Below are 15072 nucleotides of genomic sequence, written 5' to 3'. Positions count from 1 at the left end.
GAGAGAGCTACACACACACACACACACACACACACACACACACCATAAATAACAAAGACTAAATCCACCTTGAGGTCATCCATCCTTTTGGTGGCTGCTCTCTGGCCACTCCTCCCATAGATTCCTCTTGCTAACTTCCTGTGGTAGAAGGAGATTGGCACAGGGTGCTACATTGATATCACCCAGAAGCAGCTGTTTTCCTTTTTTCCTTGGGGTTTAGGATTATGCAAACGAGGCAGGAAAACAAAAGCTCACTGAGGTGGGGGAGGATTGCCTTTAAAAATCCAGGCAATTTTAAGAGCTATTTAAGACACCCCTCTCTGTTTTCCCTAACATCTCTCTTGGTTCTTCGCCAGTCTGTTTAGAATCTGGCCCCTCTTCAGAGCCTTTTAACCAAAGACCTAAAAGTTTATTCTGAAGCTTCTGTCCTGGCCTCATTTTGTAAGAGCAGAAATCAAGGCATATATGTGCTTTCAGTGTCTGTGGGCTGGCTGTGAGTTTTGATCTCTATCTGACTCAATCTTCCCTTTGCTGCATACAGTCTTACCTGGGCAGGAAACTCTGACCCAATTCCCTCTTAGGTTCCCACTTTTCTGATATTATCTGGAGGGCAATAGGACCTGGGGAAGTTCAACCCTGCGGCCAAGGGAGACACACCTGCCTAACCGCGTGGGTCGAGCGAGTGTGGGAGCGAGCCACTTTAGCTAGCTGTGGAGGGAGGGGTAGAAGTGGGTGCCTGCTGCTGCTCCCGGAGAAGAGGAAAGCTGTGGCTCCCTCCTTGCTCCTGAGGTCATGGTGAGAAATGTTGCGGAAGACGGGCTCAGGCTCCTTTTTGATGTGCCTAGCTACCTGGAGCATCCCTTGGCAATTCGTCTTGGAACTCTGGCTCATTTTGTTTTGCCCCAGCTGTCTCTCCCACTCGCCTGGCCCACGCCGCCGCCACCACGCCCAAGTCATCCAGGTACCATAGGTCCCAAAGCCCAGGACCCGCCGCACTTCTCAAACTGTGCCTTTCGTAGGAAAGTGTCTCGGTAAAGAAACCCCTCCAGCCTCTTCTACTCCATACGGCGCGCCCCTCTTCTTTCCGAGGAGACCTCGCTTGGGGACAGTGGTGGCATTACTCCGGCCCCCAGCCAGGCGGTCTTAGGGGCGGGGCTTGGGAAACCTTCCTGAGAACCCTTGCCTCCCTGCAGGTCCTGAGAGCGCTCTGGTGAGCCAGCGCGAGCAGGCAAGCTAATAGGCACAATCTAGCAGCAGGTTGGATGGATGGATACGGTTGGATGGGTACCTAGGTGCTGAACTGAATCCTCCAGGCTGTACTCCTTCTGCCGTGGTTCAGTTCTTTGCTGACTTACGAGGCCACACTGATGAGAATTCCTCAGGAGAAGCTGCTGACTGTGTGATGTGCCACCCCAGAGTGGCTACTCCCCTGCCTGGGGGACTGTGAAAGGAGCCTCAGTGGAAACAGCTGTTCTTGACTCTTCACACACCTGGAATTGGACAGCAGACTCAGTGCTGGGGTGCTTGTCTAAGTTTCTCAGCATCTATGTTGATGATTGCATTCCAGCCAATCAAGAGTGAAGTTCAAAGAGATACTTCTGGACTCTCTATTCCAGACTCTCAAGTCTGGAAGAGAGGTGGCTCCTGTTCTGACTTGTCGGTCTTCATTCAGGAACTCGACTTGACACTGTCCACCTGACTGATCCTTGGACAGCAGTGGCTATGCGGACTCTGTTGGGGATGGATGGAGAAGAGCTCTGAACTCCAGACCATAAGAGATTCTCCACAATGGACAGGGTTTATGAAATTCCCGAGGAGCCAAATGTGGTTCCAGTTTCCTCTCTGGGAGAAGATGTCATCCGCGGGCCTAACCCACGCTTTACCTTTCCGTTTAGTATCCTCTTCTCCACCTTTCTGTACTGTGGGGAGGCTGCATCTGCCTTGTATATGGTTAGGATTTATCGAAAGAATAACGAAACCTTCTGGATGACATACACCTTTTCCTTCTTCATGTTTTCATCCATTATGGTTCAGTTGACCCTCATTTTTGTCCACAGAGACCTGGCCAAAGACAGACCACTGTCATTATTTATGCATCTAATCCTCTTGGGACCTGTTATCAGGTGAGCATTTTTAAATCTCTCCCCAACCAACCCCTTCAAACGTGTACAGAGGAGGATGAAGCTAATATTTATAATCTGATACTGTGTTTCTAATCTAATTCTTCCATTCCTTCTCACTCGATTTCCCTGTCTACTATCCTGAAACCTTATCTGAAATCTTGGGTGCCACCATGGTGACCTTGTGGCATGTATATGTATTTAAAAACGATGAGCAATATCACCAATACGACTTATTAGACAATTTTTACTGAGTTTGTGTTGTGGAAACCGGTATGGGACCAACAAATGCAGCCACCCTGTGCTCTCGGGTTATAGATATAGATTTTTCACTTTACTTGGAATTTGAATTCTGCCTTTTAGATGCGTTATGAATGGATAATCATTCATTCCTACTTCCATTCTGTCCCACATTCAGTTTTCACAACTTGAACTTCTTGGGCTGGCTTTTTTTTTTTTTTGCCACTTTCAAAATTTCTAGAGCTATTTGACATCTGGAAAATGCTTTATGTACTAGGTGGTAGCAAGCTGGTACTACAACTCAATGAAGTTCAATTTCTTTATTGGTAGAGCAGTCTCTTGCTTATCTCATGTTAGGTTGCTGCAATATATGTACACAGATTGGAAGGACCAAGGAAGGTAGTCCACTTCTGTGTGGAGTTAGTAGCAAAGAGCAGTAGTATATCAGTACTCCCATTCAGATTGCTGTGAGCAAGGTGAGAATGTGCTTAATTGTAGGGAGACAGGCATCTGTGTCCGCAGACTCATCTGGATGCTATGAGGTTTCAAGGTAGAGAAACATTGCGTAACTTATGAAATCAGTAGGGAGGAATGGACCAAGTTTGTCGTGACTGTAAGAGAGGCAAACATCTGCAGTCAGCTGAGGAATATGGGTCACAGTGTTGATGGTGGAATCACAATAGGAAGATAGCTCATCATTAGAGATCTCAAAACACTCTGTGAAATTTATTAAGAATGGGACTCCCCTTAATAAAATCTATTACCTATCTGTATATCTATATCTATATAATTCTATTTGTCAATTATATTTCCTTAAATCTGGAAAATGTTTATCAGTATTGTTTTAAACGAGGAGGAACTGGTTAGGTTCCATCACAGAAAATGTGGGATATCATCACAAAGCAGTGGCCTGAATTAGGAGCTCAAGAGTCTAGTCCTCTCTTTAGTTTCACTAGTTGAATGGCCTTAGTGGCATCTCTTAAAAATGTCTTGTGCCTCAGTTCCCTCATCTGTAAGGAAATGGGTTGGACTAGACCTTGTGTTCTAAATCCAAGTGCTCAGAGGGGCTAGGCATGTACTATAAATGAACCAAGTGGGTCAAGAATTAGAAAATAGTCTCACATCTGTTGATAAATGGAAATAAAGTCTCAGTGTTAAAGAAATGGAATACCATGGCAAGTTGGAATCTGGGACGTGCCTGTCTAGGAGGCAGCCACTTAAAAATTCTAACCCATCATTTCTGTGTTGGAATTCAGACTCAGTATTGCCAGACCTAACTTTTGAGGAGAAGTTAGTTCCCAAGACAGGGTTTAATGTGAAATTTCATGATTTTAAATTTGGCAACCTGCAAAAAATGCAGTATGGGCCATACTAAATGCGTACTATCCAGATGTGACTTAGCTGGCTGTATGTAACTTTTGGGTTGGGTGATCTAAAGGTACTTTCCTGTTCTAAGTTTTTCAAGTTGGCTATAAAAGGAAGACTTTATCTTTAACTTGGAACCATGAAATTTCAAGATGTCACTAGAGACTCAAGACAGCCATTTTTTGTTCCTGTTCTAAATGCAATATACTAAATTAGCAGTTGAAGAGGATGCAAATTTTAGCAAGTACCCAGCCCTGAGTTTCTACTTCCTTTTTTTGTTTGTTTATGGCCTTCTACGCTGTTTTTGACTTTGCTCTCCGTGGAGTGTTGTTCACTATTTTTCAGATTGTCATTTAACTTGTAGTGCACGTGGATTGAGACACATTTATAACCCTTGGTTACTCTAAGCCCTCAGCCCACAGCAGGAAGATAATTTTTTTTTAATTTAAAATTTGTATATATTTTTGAAAATTTCCTATATACATACTGGATTCATATCATTTGCATCTCTTTTCCTGCCAACTCCTTCAAATTCATGACTCTTCTTTATTATTGATATTTATATTAAATATAAAATTACATATGCTATGGGACTTCCAGCTACATATATACATATATATAACTTGTTGAGTCCATTCAGTGTTATTCATATGTGTATGTGTTTAAGGCTGACCACTCGGGCTTGACCACAAAGTAACCTGTCATGGGGTCTGTTCCTGTTCAAGACTGGTTCTGCCTCTCTCAGCAGCCATTTGTTGCCTGTACTTCTTCCAAAAAATCATTACAAACCCAGAAATGATACTATGGATATGCTTATTTTCAAGACCCATTCCTTTTCTCATTAGGTAAGAGTTTGATTACTGCTATCAGGCAAATGGAGCTGTTTTTAGGGCACAGCTCCCTTACATGAAATGCAAACGTGCTTTTGGGAATGAAGATGTACTCTGGTTTACTGTAGCTCAGGAGCAAGGCAAGAACTCTTGCTTAAACTAGCAAAACAGCCACAAGAGTAGAAGCATACACAGAATACTTCATGCCACTACTCCAATATTTTGTTAAGCAATGGTATGGATGGCCTTGAAAATGTGCTTAGACATTTTTCCCTAAATAGTGAAAGAGTTGCAATTTCTTCTTTCTTTCCTTCCTTTTCTCCCCCAGGTCTTCCAGTTTGTCTATAGAAAATGGAAGTTTCAGGGCTAGGAAGATGGCTCAGTGGATAAAGCACTTACTGTGTGAGCATGAGGATTTGAGTGTAGGTGCCCAGAACCCATGGACAGCTGGACCTGTATTCCCAGTACTCCTACAGTGAGATGGGAGACAAAGACAAGAAAATCCCCAGCAGCTTGCAGCCAGCTAGCCTGGTATACACACAGAGAACTGCCTCAAACAAGGTGGATGGCAAGGACCAACACCCAAGTTTGTCCTTTGATCTCTACATACACAAACTGTGGCACATGTGTGCCTCTTCGTGTGCTCGTGTGTGTGTGTGTGTGTGTGTGTGTGTGTGTCACACACACACACACACACACACACGTGCACACACATGCACATGTGCTCAAATGTGGAAATTTCTCCTGTATGTATTGGAGTAATACACATGAAAAAAATTCCAGGGCACCTGTGGAAAATGGCAGCCAGTACTTATAGTCTAAACCTTCCTATTAACAGTCAAAGCCTAGAAAAAGCCCATCAATCCTGAACTTGTCTTTAGTCTGTTTTCCTGTTAAATCACTCTCTGTTACCCTCACCTTCTGCCATTTCTCACCTGCCTTCTCTTTTTCATTCTCATCCTCTCATTTGCTCAGCAAATGGTTATCAAATCCCCACTATGTGATAAGAGCTGGAAACCAGATAAATAGAGCCTCTGCCCTCAGTCTATTGGAGAAGATGTCTTCGTTTCCACTACAAATATTCTTGTCAAAAGTAGGCAAGTTTCCCTTCTTTTCGGGGTCAGTGGGGGGAAGCACACTGAGGTGCAACAACACAGTGCACACCAGTTGCTTTTCTCTTCTGTTTACCGCCTCAGAGCTGCCAGAGCTTTTGATGGTGATGGGGGAGGGGTGGGAGGGTCATAACAGGAAATAGACTGTCATCAGGACTTCATGGGTAATATGCTCTCGTAAGGTTATTTTCCTCATAAAGAAAGAATCAGGTTTAAAAAGGATCTGTCCCCAGAAAGAGGCACTCAAAAAGAGATGTTTTCTTGTAAAAGCAGAACTTAGGAATCTCACTTATGAAGCTGAATGCATTTATTAAAGAATGTTTGAATTTAGGAATTTAAGGTCTTGTGAAAACCAGGGCATTTGGGGGCCTTCATCTTTATCTCAGAACATAGTGTTTCTTAATACTTTTGTATGTGAGACTTTTTTTTAAAAAAAACTACAGGCATATTTTTGAGGAGATAAAACAATTCCTTGACTAGAAGGAAGTATTCCTGAAATGGTGTTCATAGGCCAGTAGGTGACCAAACAGAAGAAAAAACTTAGACCCAAGTGACTTGTACAAGGTATGGCCAACCCTTGACTCATGAGCAATTGGCAGAAGAAAGGAAATGCCAAAATAAGTAATACAGCCTCCCCCAGATTTTTCCCTTTATGACACCTTCCTTTCTTGGGACAATTTTAGCTAAGTTCCCGTGATGCTTTACTCCCGCAGATGTTTGGAGGCCATGATTAAGTACCTTACACTGTGGAAGAAAGAGGGGCAAGAGGAGCCCTATGTCAGCCTCACTCGAAAGAAGATGCTAATAAATGGCCAGGAGGTGCTGATAGAATGGGAGGTGGGCCACTCCATCCGGACCCTGGCTATGCACCGTAATGCCTACAAACGTATGTCACAGATTCAAGCCTTCTTGGGCTCAGTGCCCCAGCTAACCTATCAACTTTATGTGACTCTGATCTCTGCAGAGGTCCCCCTGGGTAGAGGTGAGTGGGGTCAAGAGAAGGGAGGGCTCTGTTTAAACCAAGAATCTTAGAAGTTTAGGCCTAAACTATCCAATATACTGGATATACTAGCCTTGTGTGCAATTTAAAGAAAAATAAATAAATAAATAAAGATCACTAAAAGTGCACTTCCTCAGTAGTGATGGCCACAGTGCAAATGCCCAGTAGCTGCGTCTGACTAATAACTTCGTGTTCTGGGATGGCACAAGTTTGGAACGCTTTCAGCATCACAATAAGCTCTATTGGACAGCACTAGAACTTAGGGAGTCAGACATCTCAGACCTGCCAGAATTCTTAAACTGGGACAAGCTATGTTTATACTAAAATTTTTACAAACACCCCCTTTGGCCAGAGTAGCCGTCAGAAGAAAAGAAAAATGTCCCTTTCTGGAATGTGTACACTGTGTTGCTAGTTGCTTACTTTGTTTAGAGATGGCCACCTGTAGAGAGAAGGTTCTCAAATAGTTTTATATATCACAATCATGTGGGGAAGTTCTTTTCCTTTCTTTTTTGTTTTTGGTGATGGGTCTCACCTTATATTCTAGGCTGGCCTGGAAGTAACTATATACGCCAGGTTGATCTCTAACTCATGGCAATTCTCCTGCTCAGCTTCACAAGTGCTAGAACTATTGTATAGCCAAGAGCTAGCATACCTGGGTTGGAAGGGTCTTTTTAAAATTACCTTCCCTCCTCAGACCTGAATCAATCACAGAGCGTGGGAAGGCCAAGAGTCTGCATTTGTAAAAAGCACTCTAGTTGATCCCAGCTAGTTTCACTAAAGAACCACAGATTTAATCATTTTCTCCCATGGTAGTGGAGAGACAGAAAAGTGGTGTGGGATGGATCCAGGTCAGTCAGGTCTGGTCCAAGATCTGACTTTCTTTCTCTGTGATCTCTGAAGGAAGTTACTAGGCAGTCACTGACATAAGTTCCTACTTGTAAAAGGAGAGGTCCCTAGATGAGTAAATCCTCTGGCAGAGGGTGATATATGAGTCAGTATTGTCGATGTCGAGATCAAATGCTGTTAATGAATTTTACCAGCCCCAGTTTGCTTCATCTGGTTGGGCAGATGCTGTTTCAGATGTGGGTACAGCTTGGGCCATTTCTTTATTAGTAAGTACTGACCCTGTTTGACAAAGTCCTCTGTCTCAAGTAAATGCAAGGGTATGGGGAACCTGCCCCCACTTTTTCCGCCAGGGTATTCTTGAGCAGGGAGAAGGAATATGTAGATAGAAATATAGAAGAGAGAGAGACAGTTAGAAACATAGGATAGCCTTGGGAGGGCCTGGGTCAAAACTCACCTGCCCCTTCTGTCTCTACTAAAGGGCTTTTAAAGGAATACCAAGGGCTGGAGCAAAAGACCTCCCCCCAATGCAGCCAAGTGCAGACCATCCCAGACACCTGGTGATCATGCTCATGGTCCAGCCATTCCCTAATGCAGCCCTGTTGTGTAAAGCAAGCTCAGATCTCACTACGAAACCTTTGTGAGCTCCCACACAAGGGGACAGATCTATCTCCTTTTCTCCATTAACAATTGTTTATGAAGTTCTGTTGGTTTGAAAGCTTTATAAGTGTACACGTGACAGTAGTGAGGGGAACATTGTCTGGAATCGATGCTGCTTTACTTCCTGAGAATTTTGGGAGTTGGGCAATCATCTAATTAAAATATGTTTGCATTCCAAAAGTGTCAAATGTGCAAACTGATTGATCTACAGGTAATTGTATCCACACAGAAAATTTCTGGGAAGCTATAAAAAAAAAATCTACCCCAAGAGGGAGTAAGAAATCAGCAGAGTGTGAGTTTTTAAATTTTTTATAAGAAAGTTTACCATCTTAATATACTACTTTTTATTATTTATTTATTTATTTATTTATTTATTTATTTATTTATTTATAGACAGGGTTCCCTGTGTAGTCCTGGCTATCCTGGAACTCCCTCTCAAGACCAGGCTGGCCTCGAACTCACAGAGATCCACTTGCCTCTGCCTTCGAGTGCTGGGCTTAAAGGTGTGCGCCACCACTGCCTGGCTAAAGCCTAAGGACTGTCAGATGTTTGGTAACATTTCAGACCATATGGAATAGATATAAACTAGAAACTAGAACATCACTCACCCAAAGTGATCTCTGTTAACCATTCAGTATATGCGCGTCTAGACTCCTCTTTACTATGTATACATACTGGGCTGTGGCTGTAACTCAATGGAAGAGTGACTGCCTAGCATGTTGAAGGCCTTGCATTAATCTCCAGCATTGCAGGGAACAAAAACATAACATATAACATATAGTTCATATGTGAAATACTCAATTTTTCCATACTAAAATATTCATTGCTTATATTTTCACCTTTCTTGCAGGATTTTTATACCAATCTTCTAAATAGATTCATTCCCGTGATCGATTTGTCAATTACCACATCTTTTAAAAACTTTTCTATGTATGAGTTTGTCTGCACATCTGTATGTGTGTCATTTGTGTGCCTGATGCCTGTGGAGACTAGAAAAGGTCATCGGTTTCCCTGGCACTGTAGTTCCAAGCCACCATATGGGTGCTAGGAACTGAGCCTGGGTCCTCTATAAGAGCAAGCAGCAAGTGCATTTGACCATTGAGCCACCTAGTTAGCCATTAAGAATTATTTCTACTGTGTTTTAAATTAGGAGTATGTGTATCTGTATGTGTCTGTGTCGGGGTATGTGCACATGAGTTCAGATACCTTCGGAGGGCAGAGCTAGAGGCGTCAGATACTCCTGGGGTGAGTTACAGGGAATTGTGAGCTGCCCAGTAAGGATGTTAGGAAGAGAACTCAGGCCCTCTTCAAGGCAGTAAGTGCTCTCAACTGCCGAGCCATCTCTCCAGCCTCCATTTCCTCAATCTTAATAAGCAATACCCACAAAAAGAAAAAAAAATTCACTGATTTTGGATTGAGTTAAATTCCTTAGGTTTGGGGGTTTTATATGAATAATCAATTCTATGTTGAGTGGCGGTGAGAACAGGAACAAGAGTGGTTTAGAAAGCTACGAGCAACCACTTTGCATTCTTCATTCAGGTCTTTGGAAAGAGGAAGGAGGAGGGGGAGTGGAGGAGGAGGATGTAGAAGACAGAGGCTAGCTAAATAGAATTTACTAGCTTCTAGACATTTCTCTAAACCTTTCCCATATAATTATTTCATTTAATCTTCACAACAACTTTATCTATGAGCTTATTACTATCCTCATTTTACAAAAGATAAATGGTAGACACAGAAGTTAAGTAAATCCTCCCCAAGGTTCTGTAAGTAGTATATGGGAATGACTAGATTCAGTGTCTGGTTCTGGAGGCCATGTTTCTGACTATAGCAACATTTAATCTCATATGATTAGTCTATTTGTAGAGAGACGTATGGAAATGGTTTGGCACTTATTGGAAGCATCAGGTTTTCTTCCTTTGATAGCACAACTATCAGTCATTGAGTTCCAATTGCAGGGAAAGCATTGCCCACTTGGCTAGATACCCACTGTGATCACATCAGCTTATCAAAGAGCATCATATTGCGGTGGTGGTGGCACACGCCTTTAATCCCAGCACTTGGGAGGCAGAGGCAGGCGGGTCTCTGTGAGTTCAAGGCCAGCCTGGGCTGCAGAGTGAGTTCCAGGAAAGGCTCCAAAACTATACAGAGAAACCTTGTCTCCAAAAAAAGAACATCATATCTTTTGAATAGGAACAAGAGTGGTTTAGAAAGCCAAGAGCAACCACTTCAATTCTCCATTTGGGATTCTGACATTCTACTCAATGCTCAAGAAGATTTTAGAAATAGAGCTGTGCTTCCTTTTGGATTTTCATGGGGAAGGTTTCAGTTTTCTCACAGCTGGACATGTATCTTCACGGTTCTAGCTTCCCTGGATCTCCTGTTTTTGTGGTATTAGAGAGGTACAGGGTAGACCTACCTGATGCAACAGGCTTCTGAGTGAACAATAAATGAAGAAGAACCTTCCCTTTGCATAAGCATTCCCCAGGACTCCCACTTTCCTTGAGAGCTCCCAGTTATTAACATTATTATTATTATTATTATTATTATTATTATTATTATTATTATTAATTTAGTAATCAGTATTAACATAAAGGAGGAAAAGGGAAGGGTCACCTATATCATCTACAATTGAGGTTTAGTTAGACTAGATAAGGTCTAGGGTCTCCTCTAACATACAGTAATATGGATGTTATGGGTCAAAAAATAGGATTTAAAAGTTTTTTAACCACTCTGCTGCAATTGCTTAAGTATATACCAAACTGTGAGGGTGAAGCATTGTTATTACTAATGACAAAATCAAGTAACCCTATAATAGCTCAGAGAATTGGAAAACTGAGTCCTATAGATATCCAGTGACTTCCACAAGCTCCCACAAAGCTGTAGGAAGGATTTCTAATCCTAAGTATCTATTTTGTCACTGTAAACACATAAGCCTTTATTATTCCACAAACCTTTATCAAGAGCATACTATATTTCAGAAAGTGTGTTTAGCTTGTAAGGATACAGCAAAAGAGATGTGGTCCCTTCTGCCTTCATGGGTTTCTACTACAGTTTTTGGCACATGCAACTGGAGCGAATCATTGGGGAAGACTAATTTCTTGCAGAAGATACACATCAAAGATTAGACTTCAGCTAGAAAGGGCAGTCTTTAGGTATAGTGGCCTAGCACTCGGGAAGCAGAGGCAGGATTTCTGTGAGTTCGAGTACAGCTTGGTCTACATTGCAAGTTCCAGGCCAGCTGGGGCTAAAACACAATGAGACCCTGTTTCAAAAAGAAGCAGAGGAGGAAGAAGAGGGTGGGAGGGTGAGGAAGGAAAAGGGAGAGGAAGAGGAGGAAAGGACTTTAATATGTCTCCTAAGATTATATTTTTCCTGATAATTTCTTTTTCCTTTTTCCTTTATTATTCCCTCAGAATGCCATTCCATGAGTTAGGTCTGCCCACACCTTTACATGTGTCCTTCCCATGTCAGTGAATTCTCAGTTTTAGTCATAAGACTTATTCATTTTGGAAAGTTTATTTTGTATGTTTCTATGATTAAACTTTTGCATTGTACATTCATCCAAAGCGTATATGTTTTTGATCTACAATATGAAGTTTTGACATATGTATATCACTTCATGTAATTACTACGTGTGTGTGTGTGTGTGTGTGTGTGTGTGTGTGTGTGTGTGTGTGAACTCTTTCAGAAAAATCACAGTGTGAAATAGAATGCCCAGGTGTACATGAGAGCTCCCAATCTTAATCATTTTGTGACAGAAGTTTTGTTCCCTTTGGCAAAAATCCTTCTGTTTCCCTCAACACCTAACCCCTGGAAACCATTGCCCTAGTCTGGTTCTTTGAATCTAATTTATTTATGAGATTCTACTTATAAATGGGGTAATACATTATTTTTATTTCTGAGTCTGGCTCATTTCACTTAGCATAATATCCTTGATATTCATCCATTTTATTGCAATGATACAATTTCCTTCATAGAATTGTTGAGTAATACCCCACAGCATATGTATACCATTTTCTTTACCTGTGCACTTATCAATAGACATTTAGATTTTTTCCATATATTAGCTGTTCTGTATCTTGCTGCACTGAATGTGGGGGACCTACCCCCACCTTTCCCTGGGTACTCTTGAGGAGATAGGGATAAGAAAATATTAGGCAGAAAGAGAGACCTAGTTGATGAGAGGAAAGACAAAAACACAGGATAGCTTTGGGAGGACCTGGTTCAATACCCACTGGCCCAGAACTTTATTCAAAAGGGCTTTTTACAGCAATGCCAAGGGGTGAGGCAAAAGACCTCCCCCTTCCTAGATACAGCCAAGTGTAGACCCTTCCAAACACCTGGTAGCCACACCCATGGTCAAATCATCCCCTTATGCAACCCTGCTGGGTAAAGCAAGATCTGATTCTTTAACCTTGAGTAATTTGGGCCTACACAATTGAACAACACAGCAGGGCAAATATTTCTTTGAGATATCAATTTCCTCTCCTTTGTATCTGCACCCAGTAGTGGAATTGATGGATCATATGGTTGTTCCGTTTTTAATTTTTTTTAGTTACTTTCGTACTGTTTTCTACAATGGCAATATCAATTTATGTTCCAATTATGTATAAAAGTTCCATTTTCTCTATATCTTTGTTAGACTTTTTTTTTAAATAAATGGCCACCCTAACAGGTATTAGGCAATATCTTACTGTGGTCATTCTTTGCATGCTAGGCAGGGGTGCTACCCCTGGGCTGTACTACTAGCCCTCACTGTGAATTTCATTTTCATTTCTCTAATGATCTGTGATGTTGAACATCTTCTCCTACATCTGTCTTTGTAAAATATGTTTACCCAGCTGCATGCTGTTTGTGTACATAGCTGCGATCATATATAAGTCTACTCTTAATTGATGTGTTCAAGCCCTGACCATCATCTCTGGACCTCTGGTTCTGAATACAGGCTTCACCACAAACATCAACTAATTGCATCTTTGTCTCATTCCTTATTTTACAGCTGTGCTAATAGTTTTTTCCCTGATATCTGTCACCTATGGAGCTACCCTCTGCAATATGTTGGCTATCCAGATCAAGTACGATGACTACAAGATTCGGCTTGGGCCACTGGAAGTACTTTGTATCACCATCTGGAGGACATTGGAGATCACTTCCCGCCTTGTGATTCTGGTGCTCTTCTCAGCCACCTTGAAGTTGAAGGCTGTGCCCTTCTTAGTGCTCAACTTCTTGATCATCCTCTTTGAGCCCTGGGTTAAGTTCTGGAGGAGTGGTGCCCAAATGCCAAACAATATTGAGAAGAATTTTAGCCGGGTTGGCACTCTGGTGGTACTGATTTCTGTCACCATCCTCTACGCTGGCATCAACTTCTCTTGCTGGTCTGCCATGCAGTTGAAATTGGCAGACAGAGACCTTGTTGACAAAGGTCAGAACTGGGGACATATGGGACTGCACTATAGTGTGAGATTGGTAGAAAATGTGATCATGGTCTTGGTTTTTAAGTTCCTTGGAGTCAAGGTGTTACTGAACTACTGCCATTCCTTGATTGCTGTGCAGCTTATCATTGCTTATCTGATTTCCATTGGATTCATGCTCCTTTTCTTCCAGTACCTGCACCCATTGCGCTCACTCTTCACTCATAATGTGATAGACTACCTCCATTGTATTTGCTGCCGCAGACACCATCAGGAAAGGGCTGAGACCTCAGAGCCATCATGTGAGGCTGAAACAAGACAAAGTATTGTCTGAGTTTTTTCTTCTGAACATTGTAGGGTGGCTTTGGGGTTGACAAGAGCAACTGTGAAATTGAAGGAGAGGGTGTACTCCCAGGATCATTTTCTTGACTCTTCTAGTAAGCCTATCAAAAGAAAGACTGACCTCCGAATAGGTTTTACTTCTTTATGATTGACTGCTATGTTTGGGTACCAGCACTAGACACTGTTTACTTAGTTCATCATCCTCCTACCCAAGTCAGTTGGAATAACTTCAGGTGCCTCACTGAGGCTTTGAATTTCCAGCTTTGCTCAATTGTTTGAATTATTGTTGAGTTTCCCTGGGCTGATTGAACTCTGCCATGGCATATCTGGACTGGTCAGAGGATGTGACAGCTTACTAGCAATGAGAACCTCCCAGAAAACTGTCTGACCTTTACCTGAGAGAGTAGATGGGATATTTTCTCTAATGAGAAATTGTGGCTAAGAAGGTCCCATTATTAAAGAAAGCTACTCCCCAGATGAGTTAATACTCCATTAGGATTTTACTAGTGCTCATCCAGCAAAGAATTCTCTTTTTAGAAGCCTTCATAGGCACCCCTTTATAGAAGGGTATGCAGAATAGGATTCCTTCAGGGAATATTCAGAATGGCATATTTTTCAAGGCAGGATCTCATGTATCTCCAGCTGGGCTCAAAGTCACTATGTAGCTAAGAACTATGTAGCTTGAACTCCTGATCTTTATTCCTTTACCTTCTGAGTGCTGGGACTGCAGATGTGTGCCACTGCATCTGGTTTCTATGGTGCTGAGGACTGAACCCAGGGCTAGGCAAGCACCATTTATGTGGTGCTGAGCACTGGACCCAGGGGCAGATAAGCACTCTACCAACTGAGACATTCCCAGGCCCAAGAATGACTCTTCAGGAACTATGTAAGCCTCCAGCTCCATTGAGGGAAATGTTTAAATGAAATTTCTCACCTGGTATCCCGTTATTAGGAATTCCTTCTGATCCGGCTTTTCTGTCTCTTTGCATTTTATTACTTGATGTAAACAGCAGAGAAACTAAACAGTTACTGGAAGTGTTTATGATATGTGAAAGAAATGAAGATTTCTTTGTGTCTTCTACTGTCCAGAGTATTTTATTGATTTTCATTTCAGGGGCTAAAGTAATAATGGCTAAGACAGCACCTTCA

General features: G+C 42.1%; 1 protein-coding gene across 1 annotated transcript; it reads left to right on the top strand.

The window, feature by feature from the left end:
* Positions 1 to 1788: 1788 nt before the first annotated feature.
* On the top strand, positions 1789 to 14431 carry Xkrx (XK related X-linked). The gene is made up of 3 exons (XM_059250972.1): positions 1789 to 2123; positions 6381 to 6649; positions 13170 to 14431. Exons 1-3 carry the CDS (start codon positions 1789 to 1791, stop codon positions 13913 to 13915), a joined length of 1350 nt encoding a protein of 449 aa, XP_059106955.1. The 3' UTR covers positions 13916 to 14431.
* The last annotated feature ends 641 nt before the right edge of the window (positions 14432 to 15072 follow it).

This window comes from Peromyscus eremicus, chromosome X (genome assembly GCF_949786415.1).
Source record: "Peromyscus eremicus chromosome X, PerEre_H2_v1, whole genome shotgun sequence".
Lineage (NCBI taxonomy): Eukaryota > Metazoa > Chordata > Mammalia > Rodentia > Cricetidae > Peromyscus > Peromyscus eremicus.
Note: the sequence above shows the minus strand (reverse complement) of the source record. Positions and strands in the feature narration are given on the sequence as shown.